This window comes from Solanum verrucosum, unplaced genomic scaffold (assembly GCF_900185275.1).
Source record: "Solanum verrucosum unplaced genomic scaffold, falcon-dt-bn FXZP01000009.1, whole genome shotgun sequence".
Classification (NCBI taxonomy): domain Eukaryota; kingdom Viridiplantae; phylum Streptophyta; class Magnoliopsida; order Solanales; family Solanaceae; genus Solanum; species Solanum verrucosum.
The window spans coordinates 5,546,145-5,569,755 of record NW_026020231.1 but is presented as its reverse complement, the minus strand read 5'-3'; the positions used below and the strand labels follow the sequence as shown (position 1 = coordinate 5,569,755).

At 33.8% G+C, this 23,611-nt stretch overlaps 2 protein-coding genes across 4 annotated transcripts; one reads left to right on the top strand and one right to left on the bottom strand.

Annotated features, from left to right (window-relative positions):
* Positions 1-6,847: 6,847 nt before the first annotated feature.
* Positions 6,848-7,865, top strand: LOC125832316 (transcription repressor OFP14). Its single transcript, XM_049511455.1, has 2 exons — positions 6,848-7,243; positions 7,336-7,865. Exons 1-2 carry the CDS (start codon positions 6,882-6,884, stop codon positions 7,832-7,834), a joined length of 861 nt encoding a protein of 286 aa, XP_049367412.1. The 5' UTR covers positions 6,848-6,881; the 3' UTR covers positions 7,835-7,865.
* A 784-nt stretch (positions 7,866-8,649) lies between these two features.
* Positions 8,650-23,335, bottom strand: LOC125832428 (regulator of telomere elongation helicase 1 homolog). 3 transcript variants are annotated; one of them, XM_049511578.1, is made up of 23 exons: positions 23,143-23,335; positions 22,203-22,459; positions 21,857-22,005; positions 18,638-18,719; positions 18,418-18,565; positions 18,137-18,293; positions 17,672-17,848; positions 17,081-17,208; positions 16,904-16,949; positions 16,628-16,769; positions 16,384-16,538; positions 16,182-16,273; positions 15,991-16,098; positions 15,843-15,911; positions 14,878-14,964; positions 14,374-14,433; positions 14,153-14,271; positions 13,618-13,675; positions 13,428-13,533; positions 11,338-11,402; positions 10,653-11,243; positions 9,332-9,477; positions 8,650-9,257 (listed from the first exon to the last, which is right to left on the bottom strand). In XM_049511578.1, the coding sequence occupies exons 1-23, from the start codon at positions 23,242-23,244 to the stop codon at positions 9,176-9,178; spliced, it is 3,126 nt and encodes a 1,041-aa protein (XP_049367535.1). In that variant the 5' UTR covers positions 23,245-23,335; the 3' UTR covers positions 8,650-9,175. The 3 variants fall into 3 exon arrangements, with proteins under 3 accessions (XP_049367535.1, XP_049367536.1, XP_049367537.1); XM_049511579.1 differs by having other exon boundaries at positions 14,153-14,268; XM_049511580.1 differs by lacking the exons at positions 21,857-22,005; positions 22,203-22,459; positions 23,143-23,335 and adding an exon at positions 20,244-20,503.
* Positions 23,336-23,611: the final 276 nt, after the last annotated feature.

Below are 23,611 nucleotides of genomic sequence, written 5' to 3'. Positions count from 1 at the left end.
AAGAGATGAACGGGATAGTAACTTAAAAAAAAATAAAAAAAATAATAATAATACTTAATTAATTATGTATTTATTTATGAGGTTTTACTGTATTTGCTTTAATCAGTAAGGTAAATGTAATTTGGGGCGAGTGTAGTTAATTTGGGTGGGGTATAGTTAACTTGAGTCGGATGTAGTCAATTTGGGCCGGGTATAATTAGTAATGGGTGAGTTTGTAAATTAATCTAAGTAATTAAATTGTGACCAATAATGGTCGTCATGTTTAAGAAAAAATATTTAAATGACAATCCGCTGTAAAAGTGGTCATATAGCGGTTAGTATTAGATCCAAAAGTGGATGGAAGGGTTCAAGGGTATTTTGGACCCTTTTCCATAAATTAACGGCGATTAATAATAATAAACGAAATAAAAAAATGAGCACCTTTAACAAGACTACAATTACATTTAGCACAAGTAAATACTCTGTATTTCAGTCAAATGCTTAAGATAGAAAATGAATACTTCATCATATTAATAACTTATCAGAAAAACTCTAAAACAACTACATAATAGGTGTTGTAAAATACCACATCATCTCTTGGACAAATAAAATGAAACAACATACGCAGTGAAACACGGGTATACCCGTTAACATCCCATTCAATACCCATTGAGTGGCATGGATTTTTAACGATGTAATACATCTCGTCATTATACGTGCCATAACCAATAATTAATACTGCATGTAGTAGTTGATGCCTAAATTTGTTCAACCTTGGTTCAAGGGGCAGCTCAATAGAATGGGTGACCTAAAGCCAAAATTTAGAAAAGAGAGTTATGTTTATTTAATTTTTTATATATATTTTACTGTTATACATTCTTAAAAAAATATTGTAATTGATTATAATTTAATAATTAATTTTTTTTTTCAATTTACAGTATAATATTTTTTATAATATTTTGTAGAACAAGAATAAACATATATAAATTATTGTACATTATATAACAACACAAATATTTAAATCTCTCTAATTGATTATATTTTTGAAAATTTTTGCAATAGTTTTCAACGGAATCAATTGTTACATAAACTATCAAAATTATTCTAAAAATGTTTTAAAATAAAATTTAGACTTTACTTCATTGGATATGTCAATTAGGTTATCATCTTTTTACTTATATAATATTTCGTAATACTTTTAATTACAAAAAAACATTATTAGAGTGATTGTTACCTTACATTCAAAGTTAATACAATATTTTTTAAAATTTAATTATTCGATAATCCAATTAGTTTGAGTTTGAAATGCTTAATAAAACAACTCAAAGAATTAAAGAAAAATTCTAATTAATAGTAACAACAAATACATATTTTTTTTATATTTGGATGGTTGTTATGTATTGTTTCATATTGTATCGTATTGTATTTTTTAATAATACAATGTTCGTCACATAATGTCACAGTCGACAGTGAAATTTTATTGATAAATCCATAAATTCATGATATATTGATCAAGTCAAATTACTCGTTAATAAAGTCAGATTAATATTTAAGTCAAAATTATGACTTAAATAAAGTCAAAATTTACATTTGAGTCAGTCCATTAAGTTAACAAGGCAATCACAATTCATGTTTGTCAAGCCCAAGGTCCTCTAAAATTACTTGAAGACCAAAATAACCCCAAAACCTAGCTCACAACTATATAAAGGGGTCTTCATAAAATTAGAAAAGAACTCGTTTATGGTGATTTGCAAGTCTTCCGCATACAAAGAAGTATTCATTCCAAGTATTGAGCTGCAAGTAATTCATCGAATCAAGAACAATTGTGAAAAAAATGTTTTCCCTCCAAGTGTTGAGCCACAAGTGCTTCATCAAATCAAGAACAATCATAAAGAGAAGAATCAACGGATTACATATCTTGCACGACAAGTACTTCATCAAATCAAGAACAATTGTGAAGAGAAAAATTAGAGTATTACATCTCTTTTCTTAAAGATTTCATAAAGATTGTAACATTCGAACAAATTCAAATACAAATACTATTGTTTACTTGCTATTTTCCTTTCCTGTTTGTTGTATTTCAAGAGCGAAACTTTAGTCGCATATAGTCACATATTCATAATTTGAATAATAAACCTACAAGAAATTGTAGGATACGGGGTAGAACTACAATAAAAAAGTAGGGTAAATGGAAAAATAGAATTATTAAATAATAAATAAAGATAAAATGAGATGAAAATAGTAAGGTAATGATGTGGTCACACCAAAACAGTCGTTACACAAAATGGGTCTTTTCGTCGTTACCTAACAGAGAATTTAAACGATACGATACAATAAAATTTAAGTAACAATCAAAACAAACATTGTATTTACAAAGAGACTGTTTGTCATTGCTACTTTTTTAAAATAGCTTTTAAAAATAAATAGGTTCAAAATAAGCACCATTCACATCAACTGGCCCGCAATCCACTAGGGCATCTCCAACCATATACTTCATTTTACTCTCCAAATATAGAGTCTCTATTTTTTCAGACAACCAACTCCAACTCAATTTTCTATTTTACTCTCGAAACAGAATTTTTTTCTATGGAGACCCGATTCGGCTCTCCTCAATATTATATTATTATTTTTATTTCATTCTTATTTTTATATTTCATAATATAAATCCTTCATTTCTTTCTTTCAAATAATCACTTTATATAATTAACATAAAATTTTATTTTTCTTAAAAAAATTATTTAATATAAAATATATTATATTCTAAATTTCTAAATAACATAAATGGCAAGAAAATATTATATAATATACAAATTATTGGACAAATTCAAATAAAAGTGAAATGCAATTATATAAATACTCAACTTTCAAAATTATTATGTTCCTCCCATAAATGTTCTGTTGATGCATTAGGGAGTTCAAAATAAGCATTTTTGTCCTTAATTTTTTTATGTGTAGCTAAAAATTAGTAAAATAAGAGATTTTCATCTACCACCATTTATGTCAGTGGAGTTGGAGCCTCTGCGACATCTTGAATTGGTGCATTAAGATCACGTTCATCCTCGAATATCATGTTGTGTGTTGGTGTTTATGCATTTTAATATTAACAAATAAAAAAATTAAGTGCATATGTTAGTGGGTATAAGTTGACAAGAATGTGGTCATTATCAGTGACGGATCCGGAATTTTCATAAAGGGGTGTCAATGGTTATAGTAAGAAAAAAAAATTATAATATGAGCCTAATGGGGCTTGAACACACAACCTTAAGAAATTCTTGCAACCCCTTAACCACTAAATTAAACCTTTCACTTGTATATATATATATATAAAACCAAAATTTGACCTTTATATACAATGTAATTTTCCAGCGAAGGGGTATCGCTTGACACCCCACTGGCCAAGGTGAGTCCGCCCCTAGTCATTATTTTGGTGCAACTCTTGTAACCATTATTGACATGATCTACCACTAATTCCACTCATTATTCTACCTCATTATGTCTTGTAACCTTTGGGTTATTCATTTTACCCAATTTACTACCAATTATCTTCTTATTCATTGTAAGGAAGAATTTCTTACCTATAAATAGTGTGGTCTTACTTTGTATTGGGTAGAAGAGAAAGAATGGAAGAAAAGATGAGAAGTTTATATTGAGGTTAGTGTAGTGAAAGATAGAGTTGAGACAAAGAAAAATATTCTAAAAGTCTTCAACTATATTCACTATACAAAAGAGAGTATTTATATGTTGAAGGAAGGTGCTCTTATGTGGAGCTTTGGACTCTTCAACTAATCCGGAGTTGCTTGAGTTGTATGACGTTGTTGGGCTGTTGTATTCTGGAGGGGGCAAGTCAAGAATATTACTGCTAGATCGGTGTATATTATGCCGTAGTAGACTTGAATCTCCTTAAAGAGAGCGAGATATTCGTGCCTCAACCTAAAGATTTATTTATTCATTTTTGTTCATTTTATTTCAACTGTAATTTATTGTATTTGTGGTATATTACACCAACATTGTTCAGTATAATACATGTAGTCATTATATCATGTAGCACTTCTTTTCTCCAAAAATGTGATGGTCCTACAATAATTGCGAAACGTGATTGCAAAGCTCTGAATGCCTGTTCAACATTTTTGTTGCACGATTCTTGTTCCTTCACCAAATTATTATTGTGATAAATTAATTATTATGTTATGCATTGTATTGTTATCTTGTATTTAAATTATTATGTTATGTATTGTATTGTTATCTTGTATTTAAATTATCATGTTATGTATTGTATTTTTAAATTAAAATTTTTATTTTATCATTTTAATTTTACGTATTCTTTATAGTGAAAATTAATAATAAATCAAATTATATCACTGACGAAAATTAGAAAAAAATTGAAATAATATTAATTCGGGATGAAAGTAGTATATATTAAATAATATATTTTTAAATATTATATTACATTTAAAAAGAATTATGAATATTAGATATTTAATCAATGGCATTATATATAAAATATTATGTTAATTAGAAAATAATAGAAATAATAATAAAATATTAAAAAAGTGAAATAGGTAGTGTGAATAGTAGTTCTCCAAAGTATTCACTTCTCTAAAAATGAAGAATAGAGTTCAAATAAAGAGGGGTTGGAGTGTCTATTCTCTATTTTACTCTCCAAATATAGAGAATGAAGAGTAAGACCATCTCCAACCCGCATCTATTTTACTCTCAATTCTCTATATTAAGAGAGTAAATAGAGAGTGTGCTCTCCAACCACACTTTAATTCACTCTCTATTCTCCATTTATAAAGATGTGAATAGTAGTTCTCCAAATTTGGAGAAATATTATTCACACTCTCTATTTTACTTTTTAATTATTTTATTATTATTTCTATTATTTTGTAATTAACATGTTATTTTTCATATAAGACCATTAATTAAATCTTTAATATACGTAATTCCTTTTAAATGTAATATAACATTTTTAAAATATGTTATTTAATATATACTTTTTTAATCTGGAATTAATAATATTTCAATTTCTTTTATTTTCGTCACTTTAATATAATTTGATATTATTATTAATTTTCACTATGAAGAATGCATAAGATTAAAATGATAAGATGAAAATTTTGATTTTAAAACTAAAATACATAAAAATAATGGTTGAAATACTCCTTCCGTTCGCTTTTACTTGTCACTTATTTCTAAAATAGATTTTCATTTTTACTTGTCATTTTTGACATATCAAGAAAAGACAATAATATTTTTTCATGTTTTACCCTCAGCATTAAATACTTATTTTTCAAATCACTTTTCAAGACATCTTTAATATGAAATAGTTTGGTAAAATAACTATATCAATAATTATTTTGTTAATGGGTGTGTCAAGTTAAAGTGTGAAATGTGAAAGTGAACGGAGGGAGTACAAGATAACAATACAATATATAACACAATAATTTTATCACAATAATGTTGCTTGCAATTTATGTCCATTAATTTGTATATTATATAGTATTTGCTTGCAATTTATGTTATTTAGAATGCAATTTGATTTTATATTAAATAAAAAAAAATTATATAACATGAAAATTATATAAAGTGATTATTTGGAAAAAAAGAAGAAGGAAGTATTATGAAATAAGAAAATAAAAAGTGAAATGAAAATAATAATATAATATTGAGGAGAGAGAAAAATATTCCTTTTTAGAGAGCAAAATAGAGAATTATATATTTGGAGAGTAAAATAGAGGATAAGGTTGGAGATGCTTTAAAATAGAGGTGGAATGAAGATGGTCTAACTAGGGGTGTTCAAAAATCGAACCGATCAATAAACGAACCGAAAAAAGTATTATTGGGTTATTTGGTTAATGATTTTTTAATGGTTTTATAAGAAAAAAAATTATCGAGTTATCAGTTTGGTATCGGTTTTTAATATTGGATTATTGGGTAAATTGATAATCCATTAAGACTAGTAATTTACTACTTTTACTTGTATATAAATATTATATATTAATCTCAATACCTTATTAGTTACTGTTTTTGTCCTTTAGCCTTAAATTCACACTTCACAATGACTTTGAGTTCATAACTTGACATTACACAACGTCAAAATCTAAGTAAAAACCCTATTTCTCTTAATTTCTCTTTTCGTTACACTTGTGTAGTTCTATATTGTTTCTATTTTATGTGCATTTGTAAAGTTACATTATTGTTTTGTTACGTTAAATTTATTAGCGAAGTCATATATTTATTTTATAAGTATTTTTTTATTGGGTAAATCGAAATCTGAACCGTTAAGGACCAAAACTGATAAACCAAAAACCGATAAAAAATTATCTTATTGATTTAGTTATTGATTTGACGTATTTAACAAATCGAAAACTGATAAACCAAATTGATAATACATAAAACCGAATTGATCGATACACACCCCTAGATCTAATAACTCTTCTAGGGAAAAGATTACACTAATTGCATCACAAACGGAAAATGGTACAGACGAGCCTATTACATGAAACAAAACAGCATAGGTAAAAATACCAATTTAAACGCATTATGATAAAAACAAGTCTTTTTTTTCATAATCGACCAGTTTTCTTTTTGTGCGTATATTTGCTCGTATTCACAATTAACCTGACACTTTAAAATATCGGATTTACAAAATAGAAAATTGAGAATTAATGCCCTCTTCCCCACCATTCCCAAAAGAACATAAACAAAAAAAACAAAATCTTAGTACGTTTCTTCATAATCAATAACCATCCATTAAGCACTTCATTAATTAGACTAATTAATTATGTCTAAACCGTTTCAGATTTTTTCATTTAATTTGTACTCTTTATCCCCAATTCTCATATTTACTAATCACAACACAAAGCAGAGAAAAGTGCCAAAAACAGAGAAATCAAAGCATAATGCCTAAGCAACTCCAAAAATCTCTTTCAGATTACCTCACAAAGAAAAAAAATAAACCCACACCACAACAAACTACTAATTCCGCCAATAAGACTCTCTCATCGTCCACTAGCTGGTTGCTCCGCGGGTGTAGGCACCCCAAAACGCCTTCATTTTCCACCGTTGATCGCAAAGAGAAGAATGTACAAGGCGAAAACGACGCTGCAACACTTGCAGATGTTGATCGTTTCGTCTTTGAGAACTTTAAATCCTTTTATTACAAAGATGACGATAATGAAGCTGAAGCTAATACTAGCATCCTGAAGAAAGGCAAAAAAGAAGAAATTGCAGGAAGTCCAAATTCATTGTCTGAGTCTCCAAGGTATAACACAATTTGAGTTTTTTAACTCTTTTATTTGACTAAAAGCGCTCGTCTCATTTGAAATGAGTACTTAATTATATCTTCAACAACAGGTACGTCATTCCACCATTAAATCACACCGGATCTCGTCGTTTTTTCGTTGCACCTGGTTCGTCAAGCTCCCTAATTGAAGAAGCACGGACGAGCATGACAGTTTCTGACGACACTGGATCCACCTCAGCCATCACCACCGCGACCAACACCAATTCAAATGAATTATCGGCAATTAGTACTGAATACTCAAAGGAAACACTGAATGCGGATGATTTTATTACACTAGTAACGTATTCTCCGAGTCCGTACGACGATTTCAGGCAATCGATGCAGGAGATGATGGAGGCTAGGTTGAACGATCAAGGCAAAATCAACTGGGAATTCATGGAGGAGCTATTGTTTTGTTACCTAAATTTGAACGATAAGAAATCGTACAAGTACATACTTAGTGCGTTTGTGGATCAGATCGTCGTTTTGCGTGAAAACTCCGGCAGAGTACCGGCGATATCACGGAATGTTCGACCATTGGGTGGGGAATTAAACCAAAGGAATACTTAACGTAAGAAATCAGTCACTGGTTTAATTTATAATTTAGTGGGTAAAAAGCAATGAGTTGTTATTTTCTGTTGCTTCACATGCAAATATCAGTAGTTTTTATTATTTTGGTCATGTCACTTTATTTATGATTTAAGTTAAAAGTTCTTTTCCTCAGGAACACATCGGATATTTTCATTAATTAAGAACCAAAGTTTTGGACTCGGTCTTTGGTGAGAGGAAAATCATATTCCAAAACTCTCGGATGATTCCGCTCTTTGTTTGTCACAGCAAATTTTTTTGAATATTATTTTCTGTTTAATAAACTCCAAAACATATGTGAAAAATCACTTTTTAAACATTTTCATACCTACAGCCTTAATCAAGAACTGAATGTCACCGTCGAAATGGCTATGCTTCAATGGCGAAATCAGAACTTTAGGTTCACAATATAAATAAGTAAAGATGAAGAAATTAAAAGAGTTCAACATCTACTATATATACATAAGAATCAATTTTAATCATGTATAAATAGTGTAATTATCCGAACCCACTTTCAACCCTACTTAGCTCCGCCCCAGCTCCTTCAACAGGTAATATTAGTGTACAAATAAGCATTGCACGAAATTTCTTTGGCTTGAACTGCAATAAACCACAAATAGTAAACACAAAATTACTACGCCTCATTTTCAATCTCGAACTAGTTGAGATCAACTATAGGAATACTCAGCGGCTGTGTTACTCCATTTACCTCTCAGAAAAAGTACAACAGTTCTTATATTTTCTAAATCTCTTTATAAACCTCAAATGGTGAAAAACAAAAAATATTAAGTTGATCCAATGGTATTTCAAATGGATGCAAAACAAAGGTATTTACCCAAACTACTGGAGTAACAGTCACGCTATACACAGTTTGATCCGCTCTTGAGGATTAAATAGTCCAAAAATCAAGTGCCTATAGAGGGTATTCCAGTTTGTGATTGGAATTCCCAACAACAAACTTCTATACACCTTTTTTTACAATGATGGTGTTCAGTCGAACTTCCATGCATCTCGACTATTTCATTGGGCACTTACCACCTTCATCAGCACACCACCAATGGTTAAATATATGAGAAGAAATCACTTGGCGCTTTCCCTTTTAAGTGCGATATTACAAGAATATTGAATTTAGTAAGATATGTATACTCTGCTTCTGTCCTCTTCTACTCTTGGTTCCTTGCCTTATCCATCACATGGACGCACTACTCACTGGCTGACTTCATGGCTGTGTGCCTGCCAAAGGGGGGGGGGGGGGGGGGGGGTATGAGAGCTTTCCTCATTAGAACGGAAGACTCATTAACTTTACAAAGATGACTTTGCACATCACAAGTGAGCTACTTCATGATTTCTTTTTAAATACTGATCATACAAGGAATGGTACTTCGCGGGAACATAATCCTTAAATCTGCAACATAACCAACAATTAGATTAAAATTCAGATGCAACAGTGGAAAAAATAGCTAACTGCAGAGATGATACCTGTGAAGGAGAGGTAGTCTATCAGGAAGAGAAAATAATCTTATGATAGATTGAAGAACTTGGCCTATCTTCATTGCTTTAGACTTGAGTGACTTCATATACCCGACGAATTCATGGTATTCTGTATCAGTAAGCTTTTCCCTGACCTGCATAGGAGATCACAGCAGAAACGCTCAACTAATAACCCCAAATTTTGTTACTTATACAGTAGAAGTCTTTGCCAGTTACAAGAGATAAATTCAAGATGGGAAAATCTCAAGCCCAATGGAATACTGTCCTTTCTGGTAAAGCAATGATAAGTAACTTGTGAACAATGAGCTTGTAAGGATTAATTTTAGAAGTTGATGTTAAGAAAGTCCAATAATATAAAGAGGGAAAAGGGTTGCATTTTCCCCTGTTCTATCTGAAACTAATCAGATTTGCTCTCCTATAAACTTTTTTTTATTAAGTTTTAATTTTTTTGATAAAGCTTGCCCTCCTTTAGACTTCCCGTTCTTGCCCTTGACCCCTAACAGAGCTTCAAATTGAAGGTAATTTTAATCCATAGTCGAGCATTGGGGGTTAAATCTGAACCTTTTTAGTGAAAGAATTTGAATACGTGGAGACCACCTATTATTTCACGCTGGAGCTCCATTAATGGCAAGGGAATATACGCTAGATCGAAGAGACGCATTTAGTAAGTCTTATATAGTCTTGTCCAAGTGACTGGTGTATCCCAGTTTATCCATTAGTGATAGAAGAAGATCCTGTTTCACACCAGAATTACTAAGTCTTCTCATATTAGTCTAAATCTTGAATCACCCAAAGAAAACCCTAGATCACTACCATATAAAGAGGAAATGCATTAAATTTCCTTCTGCTTCATAATTATGTCAACTTGGTTCTTCAGCATGGTCACATTTGTGCACTCACTCAATAGTCAATGATTATTTAATGTACCAGAGTTTCAAGTACCTGTGAAACCAGAAACTAGAAAAAAGAAAATTTGTGACAAGAAATAGATACAACATAGTAAAATACCAAGATATGCTACGGGTTCCTATATCAATCAGCAAAGTGTTTTCAAAAGAAAATCAAACAGAACAGCAGAAATATCACCATAAATTAAATAACATAGGGAGTTTGTCATCAAAAAAACCATAGGGAGTTAGGTGAGATACAGAGGCAATCTTTAGTTGCTCAACATCACTGACACTAAATTGAGATAGACAAAAAGACAGAAACGCCACCACTGCAGTTAAAGCAAGAAAGACAAATGCTGTCCCGCACGCTAGTACACATAAAGAAGTTGATATAGGAAGAGTAAATTTCCAGCATTTACCTGAACAAGAAAAGCCGATCCTTTCTCCTCATTATTGCAAGGTGCAGAGCTAAGAATGCCATCTTCATTTTGCAGGTCAACTAACCCTGCAGTCTTTCGTGATGTCCTCTCATCTTCAAGAAGGTTTGCTCTATCTAAATTACTGTTTCGTGTACTTTGGTTATCAGAGTACTGTGACTTCTTATTATTCAATAAATATCTAAAGTCACTTTCTGACAACAGGTGATGGGCAACTGAGGAACAGTCAGGACTATCATGAGGCTTTCGAAAATGATCACTTTGATAATCAGATCCTGTTAATGCTAACCGAGGCCTCTTCATAGAACAAGGTGCACCAACATCTTTTGGTGGTTCATCAGCCAATTCATGTTTCGTCAAGTCAATTATTTTCTGATTGCTAATTGGCATGTCTTTTCGTCCAGGGACCAATAAATTACTTGCATGTTTTACGGCCAGAATCTTGGCTAGCTTATCAGATCTAAGAGATGATTTATTAGCAGGAAGTATGTCTTCCAGCCTACCAGGGCTGTTGCCTTGCTTAACTGAGGAAGACAATTGATTAGTAGAGCCAGGAAAATTCACTGATGAGACCTATGAACAGAATCATGTGAAGAAAGAAATCAGAAAAAATGTGCATTACTGTCATATTGACTTTAAAAGATGCACCGACACTAAATTAGCTTACCAGAGAGGTGAGAAGCTTTTCAAAGTGAAGTTGATACTGAGAGTTTCCTACGCTCTTTACTGTTTCTGCAAGAGAACCAGAATCAATAGGTAACAACAATGACAGTAATATGTAATAACAATAACAAATTCAATTATCTCAGTGAGGAAACAGCCTCACTTTCCCCAAACCCCCCTTGTGGGATTACACTGGGTATGTTGGTGTAGAAGTGAGGAGGTATTATTTGACTCAACTAATGAAAGGAGACAGAGATACAAATAATTTGACAAAATCACTAAAAAGCATGAAAAGAAAGAACATGTTGCTTCCTCACTATGCTTCACACATGAAATTATGCTGCTTTCACGGGCACAAATAGATTGAGTTGAAGAACTTGTTTCAGGGTTGCCCAGTGAAAGAACTTTCATAATCTCTTTTGCTCTCGGATCTAATTCTCTGCTTAGTGACTCGGTCTCTCTTTCTTTTGAAGCTCGTGCAAAGCGGAGTTTTGATTTCTATACAATTATAAACCTACATACCATCATCAATGAGGTTGAACTAGTTTAAACTAAGTTCCAATTGAAATGCACTCGTCCAATTTATACACAGTGAGTATAGACTTGCCAAAAATAGGTGAGTTACGCAATCATTGTCAATTTGTAGCCTTATATAAAATACACCAGAGTTAGTCATTGAATCTGAACAAACTCATTTATTAAGCTTTGTCTAAATCCCTCAATTGACTTGTCGCATCAAAGATATTGGGTATCCAAAACAAGAAAAGTTACCATCCAATCTACTCAACTGTACGTGAAATGAGAAATCAACTGTCAATTAAGAAGGTGACATATATTCAACAGTAATATCAGATTTTTTTATAAACTCTACTAGAGAGCTGCCATTAGATCACAACCAAAATTAAACCAAATTTTGGCTGTAAAAGGGTTTGTGCCAAAAAAACATGAGTGAAAATGGGATTCATAAGCTAACAACAACTACACCCCAGTCCCAAACAAGTTGAAGTCAGCTATATGAATCGTCACTTCTCTATTTAAGCTCAACTCATGTCATCATCGTACCAAATATTAGAAGTTCTCTAACAAGACCAAAACCTATTTTTTTTTCTATCTTTTGGTGTATCCTGTCAGAAAGAAACCGCATGTGTTTTAATGGCATCTCAACTCCAACCTATTCACTCAAAGCTAAATGTTTGGCTAACCTTTTTAGTTGGAACAATCTCAACACCGTATATAGTGCTGACTACTATTTCTGATTTTGTTAGCTCCCTCACCTTGGCATAGAATCATTTGTACAGGAGCTAGCTATTTCACATCTTTTGTACTGTCTGGCCTCTCTGCATCTGCTTGGTGACTGAATTTCCCTTGATAAAAAACATCACCTTTTTGCATCTATTTCTTACATTGTTCCCTATCTTTAGCTAAGTTTGAATTGAATCCAAAAATTTGTAGGTCTTTGAGAAAACTTCCTTCCATATAACTCTAGGTTTACCCCATCCCCTTTTAACATCTCCACTCGCCATAGTTTTGCACTTACGGACCGGTGCATTTGTCGGTCGGAAGCATGACATGGACAAACCTTTCATGGGCTAACTACCTACTATATTATTTTATATATAGACTAGCTACAGTTGGAGGAGAGCAGGAAGCATGTTAGAGAAGAAATTATTAAGCACGTCCACGCACACCCATTGATTAGCTTGATTTTTCAGCGGAACCAATCAAATGTAGGTGTATTTCTTCTACGCTGAAACCAAACCAAAACTGGAAAACCAGACTGAACTGCTAATTTGAGTTCAGATTCTTTTTGTTTTCAACCAATGCTCTCACCCACTCCTATAAATATACACCCCAAAATATCTGAACCATAACTAAGCAGAAAACTGAAACCGGTTGTCAACACAACCTTTGATCTACAGAGATCTATCTGTGTAAATCCTAATGTCAACCTAGGACTACTCCCACAGAATATAGTACCTCACGTGTATCACATCAAGTGATCTAGGCAAAATGGCATCAATAAATACAAGCAAGAGAGTGCAACATTAAGCCAAAACAGAGTACTATGATTTTCTTTTACTAGTTTTACTTTACCCTTGTCATCTGGTAGCATCATTTCTAGCTTTGTAGGGCCACGGAGTCTTCCATCACGAAAAAAGCGTGTCAATGAAAAGACTACTTCCCCAAATTTGGAATGACACTGGACAGTCAAAAAGATAATAATTTAGAAAAAGAAAACAAAAAACAAAAATAGAGCAAAAAATACCAATTAAAACAAATCAACCTTGATATGGGGTTGTATCCAACGTGATATCTGTGACTGACGATTGGAGTATGTGAATCTGCTCAAGATAAAGGAGAAGTTAAAGACAGATGTTTCAAAATTGATGGGTCACTCTATGCAACAGGCAGAATGATGACCAAATGACACACAGTAACTCTACTTCTGCAAATATGCAGTGGGAGACGCCCCTATTGTGAACTTCCTTTTAACAGATATAGTTGACTCATGGCAATTCCCTTAATTCCAACAGTATGAAAGTCTGCGTGTTTAGTATCGACATTCAATATCAGAATGAGCTTAAGCAATCGAAACCAAGTCATTCAACTATCCATCCAGTATCAAAGGTTTGACTAAGTTGTAAGCAAGATATTTCACTACCAGCTTAGGCAAATAACTCTAGCAGCATTCTGGTCATATGTACAAGGAAAAAAGAGCAGCCAATATATGACAGCAATTTGGTGAAAAGTTGGCACGGCCCACAGCCTGATTATTGCTCCAATATATTGATTGCAATATGGTCAAAAAGGGTATATACCTTTCATCACAAAATATAATTGCTCCAAAATCATGTTTATGACGAATGACACGGCCCACAGCCTGATTAACTGCCCTGGTTGCTTGTTGAGTATACCAATCTTCTCCTGTTAGGACCTGCTACATCACTTTTTAGTATGAATATGCCAGCCCTCGGGAGAGGTGGGTTCAACAAGAAACAAGCTCAGAAGTACCTAAACACCTTTTTGGTTTGACCTGTACCTTAGATCCAGTTGGTTGCAAGGCCATCTGTTGATCCAGGAATTCGCGTTTCAATCGAACCTGATTCAGACATACGGTGCACAAGGTTTCATTTGACATTTGTATGAACAGACAACAACGCCGAGGTGACAACAGACTAAGTTCAACACATTTATTTATGATTTAATCAGATAAGTGCAACACATATTTTTTTAATTATTGACAAGTGCAAAACATTTTTCTCCAAAGGAAATTAGAGCCTCAGATCAAAGTTTTCAAATGAATTGAAGATCAAAGTACTCCATCCCCTGGGTTGCTTTCATATATTTGAATCAACAAAATTACCACAAACCAAATGATATCAGGAAAGAAGTAAATTAGGAAACATTAGTTGTTGAAGATGATATATCAGGATGCAAAGTGACTGGATGTAAGTTTTTGTTAAAACAAAACTAGGAAACACTTGAATCACTGAACAACTCCAACGAGAAAATTGACACAATAGCAGTGATTATGTTCACAAACCTTAGGATCAGTCCTTGTGGCGAAGGGGATGCCAGTGATCACAACAGCTCTACCAGCGTGGTCAGTAAAATCCAGCCCCTCACTCACCTATGTACCAATCAACCAATAATAAGGAAACATGATCAAAGGGTGTCATTTATAACACTACTATCAATGATCTAGGATAACCTGAATGTATACCATTATATAAGAACAAAGGAACATATATGCAGTTAGGCACAACATTTTCATATTTAAACATTTAATACGATTGGTAGGTCTCTAATTCATTTGACACATCTTCTATGAGATACCCAGTTGTATGCTTCACCTTCTGTAGTTGCGAATAACTTAGATTTACAAGTTCAATGAATTATGTCCATTTTTACTAGGAAATTTCTGCTATTAAGTTACACGCTTTCTCAATGTACAACTATGATAAGTTTATAAAACAGTGTGCACAAAGGAATAAGATATATTGGTCATTTAAGTTTTTCCCCTTTTATATTTTAGACGGAATGTATGCTTTCCCTAGTAAGCAGAAATAATACCACGACTTACCAAAAAGAGACATGTCTCTAAGAAAAGAAGCAGACATCCAATTAAACCTTTTTTCCTTTTCTTTTATAAGCAACAAACCCCGTGTAAGTTAGCTTGCCAAATTCCAACTGTGCTTAGAGGTTTACAGCTCGGAGTATGGGCCCATCCCTCTACCCTACTTCCACTTAAATGTCAGGCTTAAGTCAAAGGCAGCATTCAAAATCGTGACGTGGGGCCTAACCCACACTGCATGCATTGCATCCTTACCATTGAATCAAACCCCAGGCATAACAACCCATCATGTCAAATCACTACTAGTTTAACTATGTCGAAGACTTCTAGAAGTATCTGCTACCCACTAATAACATAAGCTTGTATTAAACATTCAAAACTATACAAATTTTCTTATCAAGAGCTAAAGAAACATTTTTAAAATAGAAACCTACTTTTCCACGACAGACGGCAAAAAATACAGCCCCAGATGCTGATTTGTCCTTTAACTTGGCCATATAGTCCTGTCGAGGCCCAACACATCTCAGTCAAATACAGACACAGAATGCATAAAAGAAAAGTTACAAAAATTGTATGGCGTACTTCAATTGCCGTTGGGAAAAGGGAAGATTGTCTCGGTTCAACCACAGGCAGCTTGTGTTTGCATATCCTTTCCCATATTGTGCTTGAACCCATTGAGATTGAATGTCCCTGAATATTTTCATAGCCCAAAATTATGCTCACAGAAACCAATGCCAAGCAGATGTCAATTTTCATTATGTCTAGATCCTTACCAAAGTTTTCCAGCAGCCAATGCATTGCTCCAAAATGTAATATGAAGGAAAAAATACAAGAAGGCCATCTGGTACAACGCGAGCAAAATTGACTGAAGCATAAAATTAAAAAGAATAACATCCATCAAAAACATTATCTGGAAAAATCATCAAAAGTTCACAGCTGCATATACACCACATTCCAGCATCACATTCCACATACCAATGGCATTCCCAAGCTCTTGCTTGTATTCAATAGAATCACGTGTCCTGTATGATGAGTTGAATGTATAACCAGAAGGGCCCACAGGTACAGCACCAGCCCATATCTGATTGTCTGATATAACATGAGGGTTCTCTAAACGTACTGGAAAATCTCTACAAGCAGCAAGAAGGAAAAGAGATGGGAAACCAGAGCCCATGCCAGAACAAAAACAAGTAAACATTTTGGGATAGATTGGACTCACAACTTCAATTCCTCAGCAAAGGAATCCATTGGAGATAATGTGCCAGAAGTCAAAATGATAGATCCAACACCTAATCTGGAGAACTGCTCCATTGCAATACCTGGATTGAAACACCACCAGCTCAGTGTCCTAGATCCCTTGCCTGCAGCACATAATCGAAGATTAAAAATATGAAGGGGGAGGGTTAAAGGTTAAGAAAACAAAAAACTATGGAGGACATAGGTATCCGAAGAACTGAAGCTATGTTTGCACTATGCCGAAGAGGAATTTGGCTACCTTTAAAGGAATCCATGCCATTTCCTTGAACTTCCTGAACATGAACCTGATAAGACATGAAACAACTTCAATCAGACAACTGACTGAGAATCGGGATTTAGTACAATCGTACAAGTCTCAAACAAAATCATTCACAACCTGCCAACCAAAAAAAGGCAACATAATCTCCTAACTTACACGATAGTATTGAGCATGAGGGTTCCCATCATCTCTGAAAATCTGCTGTAGAATGTCACCCATGCTTTCCAATCTGCAGACTGTGCTTTTTGACTTGTTTGTTTTTCCATCTTCAGTAGTGTTTGTATCTGATTCAAGGAACAAGAATTCAGTGATTTCAAATGGAGAAGCACCATACAAAGCTAAAATAAATACAAAACACCCTGGCTACAAAAGCTAAAAACAACTCAACTTTTTTCTGCCCCCTTCCATTGCATGGAACACATTTCCTTTTTTTAACAAGTAATAAGTGAATTTCATTGCACAAGGAGTTAAACCTTGGTATACAAAATAGTACATTTAGCTTCTGACACAACTCACATCATTAACATTAAGCACACTTTCTCAAGCAAATACAATTTAGACCACATTATAACCAAATCTGAACTCTAGTTTAACAATTTTGGACCACTAAAACTATAATTAATGAATTGAAAGCTAAGTTATTAATCTTCCTGCCAAGTTAAACAGTGCTGCAAACAACCATTCATTCCAGAGTAGATCTGATACAAGGTAGATTACATTCGGAAGGTCAAGGCAGTAAGAACTCACCTTCTTCAAGAAGTACAGTTGCTTCCTCAATTATATCAATGAGCATGTTGGCCGTTTTCTGTGTGATATTTAGATCAGCAAGAAACTCATAAATGTATGGTCCAGGCTTCGTGAAACCCAACTCTTTTGAATCAATGGGTACTTCACCAATTTTTTTCTCAAGCTTCAACAGAAGTGCTGCATGAGATTCATACTGTTAAAGAGTGTGCGGCACCCATATACTACCCCAGATACAAAGGAGTTGAACAAGTAAATTTAGTACGAAATAACTGAGAGGAACAAACAACAAAACGAAAGTAAGAGGCAACTTGATTGAACTCTAATGAGAAATGTCTCTTAGATTGTATTGGACCTTACAGACACGTCTTGAACAATTAAAGGCAATGAACTATACGCTAAAAACCCATGAATAAAATCACGTCAAATGCATCTATCATAACTTCATTCAGCAATTAACGAATTTACCTCTGAGAATGGCAAAGTTATCGGGATTACATGATTTGTCACTTGACATCTCCCTCCTTTCTATCGAAAGGTCTGTACAATTTTTAGCCTCAGAGATGCAAGCTGTCAGCAGGCCAGAAGAAAGGTCAAAAGAGGCTGCATCAGCACACAAGCTTTCCTGGTTTTAAAAAAAAAAAAACGCCAAAAAATATTAAAATTGAATCTTAAATTACAACAGAAGAATGATGCAAAGGTGAGCATTCTAAGAAAATACTGATGCAACGGTTGAAGGTGCAATTTACCAAGTTATGAGCTTCATCAAATATAAGTATACTGTTTGTCCACTGAATATTCAAAGATTTTCTGTATCCGCGATCAATAAGATAATTGTAAGGCGCAAATAATATGTCCACAGTCTTGTGAAGTTCTCGTGATACATAATATGGACACCTACAAAAGAACCAGAAGTGAGTCCAGTCATATTATCAGCATTAAATGACAAGACCCACAAGAAAAACCTACGGTCCACTGCTTCTTCCGATGTTAACCAAATCCTCTATGTCAATAGGCTCCTCTCCGAGACTAGGATTAATCTTCATGAACTCTGTGTATAACAAGACAGCATAAACAGTCATAATTCACCAAGCACAGTTAAGACAAAAAGTAAACAAAAGAATGTCATATGCTTAGTTACACAATCACCTTTTATGTTTTTGTATAATTGTATTAGATCGACAGAAAGTCATTAGCCTACCATGATGCTTTCTCCAAGGTAGGCTGCCTAAATCACACCCCCTTGGGATGCACTTCTTCTCTGAACCATGTGTGAGTGCAGGATGCTTCGTAGTCCAGACTACCCTTTCTTATACACATACTTTTACTTTCATTACCTCATCTATTTTTCCATCACTTTTGGTAGGAGGCAAGTCATAGAAAGGCACCCAAAGCTAGCTTAGGGGTATATAGCAGAGTTTCTCTTTCTCAAACATTTCTACAATGTAAGATAAGCTTTTTGGATCGTTAAGGAGTCTTTTATTTTTTTTACAAATTTCTGTTGGCACTACATGATCTACCTTTTTTTATAAAGGACACTACATAATTTACCACTAAGTTTTGTCTGAATCTTTTGGAAATATCTAAATGACTATCCTTTATAATGTAGATTGTGTTGGGGATATATTGTAGCTAGCAAGTCATTTCGCTTTCTATTTCTTTATATGGGACACTTCATAATTTACCATTAAGTTTTGTCCGAACATTTTTGAAATTTCTAAACAACTATCCTTTATAATGTAGATTGTGTCGGGGATATATTGTGGCTAGCAAGTCATTTAACTGAAATGATTCATTATATGGATCTCAGTCCAGATGAGATAGTGCTTAACTTCAGAGAGAAAAAGTTGGTCGAGGGGGGATGAGATCTTGATAATCGATCTAGAAAATCAAACATACTAGTGCTTCCCCGTGATTCTTCATGCTAAACAAGATATGGATCTGGTCCAGCCTTACGATTGGCTGTCGACCCGTCAAATGAGGGTCTCAATAAAGACGAAATAATAACCGAAGCAAACAAAACCAACCAAGACACAGAAGAATGGCATCTTTTTTCTGAAGAAACTTGTTCATACTTTATCACCTTTTTGAGACAATGAGGGGTGACACATATTTGGGAATTTAGAAGAAGACCTAGCACTTATTTGGTCCTTTGAATGGAAAGAAAGAGGAGATATCCCAATTGGTATAGACGACTGAATGTCGAACCATATTTTTGTGTACGTTCTCTATTTTGTTACTACTTGTATAGGTTTTACTCTCCGAAAGCATCAATATAATGTTACCTCATCAAAAGAAACATTTAATCTTTCTTAGATCACCAAAAAACTTAATAAAGAACTGTTATGTTATTTGAGTTGTTGCTATAAAACAATCATTAATATATCCAATCTCTCTGGTTAAATGGTCACAAGAGCCTTCAGCCTCAATAACAACGATTCACATTGTTCCAGATGTAAACACTCAACAAAAACATGTAAAATGACAACCATGATGAGAGAGAAAATACGAGTTGACTATACAAGCAAAACTATTCACGACATTCCAGAATCAAACTGCAAAAAAGAACATATACCTGACATGTGTTACAGGACAGAACAAGTAAGAAGTTTACCATACAAGCAATCAACCTGCCATTTAATACAGCTTAAGAGACAATTTGCCTAAATCCTTCAAAGAAATTTGCTTAAATATCAAGGTTCAGATGTTTGTCTCTTGATCACAAAGTTATATACAGATGAAGTATTTGTAAAAAACCATGTCCTCTTGTAAGGTTTTCCACATTTGGTATACTTCTTGTATACGGGCAAGCTTTTGCCCCTTTTCTAATGAAATTAATTACTTTATCCAAAAAAAAAAATACAGAAAAAGTAAAATTGTATCATGATAAGACAAAGAAAGTACAGGTTATTTATACAAGCAATCAACTATTCATGATCTTCCAAGAAATATCAAAGAAGTCATATAGCAGACATGCATTAAAGGACAGAGGAGGAAGAAGTTTAGTCATATGTGCAATAAACCGGTCATTTCATCCAGCTAACGAGTACATTTGGCCTAAGGTCTTAAAGAATATCTTCTTAAAAGATCAAGGTACACATTTTGTCTCCAGATCACAAAGTACATACACGGACAAAAAGAAACGGTAATCATGATGAGATAGAGAAAGGAAACATAAACTATACAAGGAGTCGACTATTTATGATGTTCAAGAAGTCAAAATACCAAAGAGCATATAGCTGACATATGTTATAGGACAGAAGAAGTAATAATTAACCAAACAAGCAATTAAACCAGTTATTTAATTTAGCTAAATAGGACAATTTTTTCAGTGTTCTTCAGAGTTATCTGCCTAAACATTCAAGGTGCAGATGCTTGTCTCCTTATCACAGAGATCATACACAGATGATGCAACAATATAAGGATCAAATGATAAATTAATAACTGATTCTGAGTTTACCGAATAAAGTATGATCAAGCAAAAAAAACAAGTGCATAGTGACTAGTATTATGAGGGGTCTTGATATGTCCAATCATTATATATTTGGATATACATACTTTCTCAGTATCAAAAGTGTTTGACATACTGACATACAGCACCTTTATAAACTAGAAAGCTAAATAAATTCCTAGCAGTATCATATACCACATGTTCCACCGAGTAAATTTGCATCTTTGCTTATTTGTTTCTCCAATAAAATTAAAAACATGAAGTGGTCCTATGAGCGTAAAATTTAAACCTGTTACTTCCCACCAGCAAAAGTACGAAGTACCAGCTAACTTTGTCCACAAAGATTAGGCAAATGGAAAGAAACACCTGGATTATTTTTTTACTTTGTTGGGATTTAAACCCTAGTTGCCCATGGCCTTGTCATTTTCATTGATCATGGTCACACTCTTGGATGCAAGATGTGGTCTTTTATCTTCTATTTACATAATTCCATAGGGATTGAGAAGGGATATGAGCAGGAAAAAGAGAGCCTAAATTTTTGAGCTGACCATGCAGGTAAATGTACTTTCTAATAAAATAAAAAGTGCAATAACCTCCTTAGGAGAAGAATACACCTGGGATGTGGGAAGGCTGAAGCATAAATGACACTAGGAACATTTACAAGTGAATCAATAACCAAAAACAGAATCCAGCTCAACCATGAAGAGTTTGAGTACAAGCAGATATGCTTAATATACCTGCAACGCGAGAAAAATGGGCACAATAACGTTTTTTGCGTTTTTTGCAAAGTGCATGGCAGGCATTTGTCTGTGTTTTTCCACGCAGCTGACTCACTTCTTCATGAATGCATAGTTGTTCCCGAGACCCTAAGACTACCATTTTCGGCCTATACATCACATTATATTTGACAGAATCAGACACCCTATGGCATACGTAAATGTGAAGTATTGCAAATAAGAAACCTTCTTAACAAAATGCTGCCACTGAACTAGGAGACTATTTGAAAGACCTCAATAATATGCTAACAGTAAAAGATAATAATAAAGCCACGTGTTCAATAATGCAATCACAATTTGACTCTACCTATAGTTGGTCCTCTTTAACTCTTTCACCACTTGTCGAATTTGGCTATGTGTGCGTGATGCATATACAATACTCGGTAATGTTGAAGATTCAGATTGAGAAGACTCATCAGACTGCTGGCTACTGGAAATATGATCTCTTCTTCCACTCTTCCGGACTGAGAAACCCCCCAAACTCTTCCTCCAAGCCAATGTGGCACAAAGAAGACACAAGGTCTTCCCAGTCCCAGTTGGACTCTCAAGCAATGCGTTAGATCTCTGTCGCATCACAAGCATTCATCAAGTAAAACAAGAAGCTTTTTAAGACTACACAAAAAGAAAAAGAAAACGAAAAAAGGAATACAGACATGGTAAAACACTTCATGTAAACATAGTTAATCTGTACTTTAGAAAATATATTGTATATATCATGTCAGATGTTAATTCTACTCTTTAGGAAAAAATTAGTAGTGCAGCTGCTTACTGTGAAAACTGAAAATACCATGTTGATTGGACCATCGAGTGGCAAGGTCATAGCTAAGGAAGGTGGTTCAATTAATTCCTTTTCGTTGGAACATCATATTGCGCAAAAAGGACAAAAATAATTATTATTGTTTTCATATATACAGAGAAACTTTTGAATCCCCTTGACATGAGGGAAGTTCTCATTGTATTGGCAAAGGTAGTTCAAAAATTCTTCAGATAGCAAGTTCGAATTTTTTGAATCCCCTTGTTAAAAATCCTTGTTCCACCAGTGCAATCACGTGTGATTATCAAGAAACTACAGAAATTAGGGTAATTTTCCTAATTCCAACAACAGAAGCCCTATTCAATCAAAGTATCTAATGTCAAATGGTTACTAGTTGAAACATTAAATTCACTAAATACTTCAAAAATTCAGCAGAAAAGACTTCTATCCAAAAACCTTAAAACCCAATGAATGTTGAAGAAAGATATAATACATTTTGAAGGGACTGAATAACTTTTTCCATGTAAGCGATCTGGCAATCGTAAGCCTCGTAAGGGAAATCGACATCGATTCCCCTAATTTTGTAAATCGGCATCTTCTTGAATGCGACAATTCGCTTCGACTGAAGAACCCTAACACTGTATCACATTGAAAAGCATTAAAGGTTTTCCCGCCATATTATTCCTGCGTCTTTAATACGGCGTCGTCGTGTTTTCTTGAATATAACTGTAGGATCTTTATATTGTCTATGGGCGGTGCACCCGACCCGTTTATATAATGGCCAAAGTTTTACGTGGAATTATTAAGAAAACGGAAAATGTTCAAATGTGCCCTCGTATTATGTGAAATTGAGCGGATTTTCCCTCTATTTAATACTTCTGCTCAAATAGGTCCTCATTGTCAAATACTTAGTTCAAATATGATATTATGTTCATGATTTTTTCACTTATCTAATTACGAGT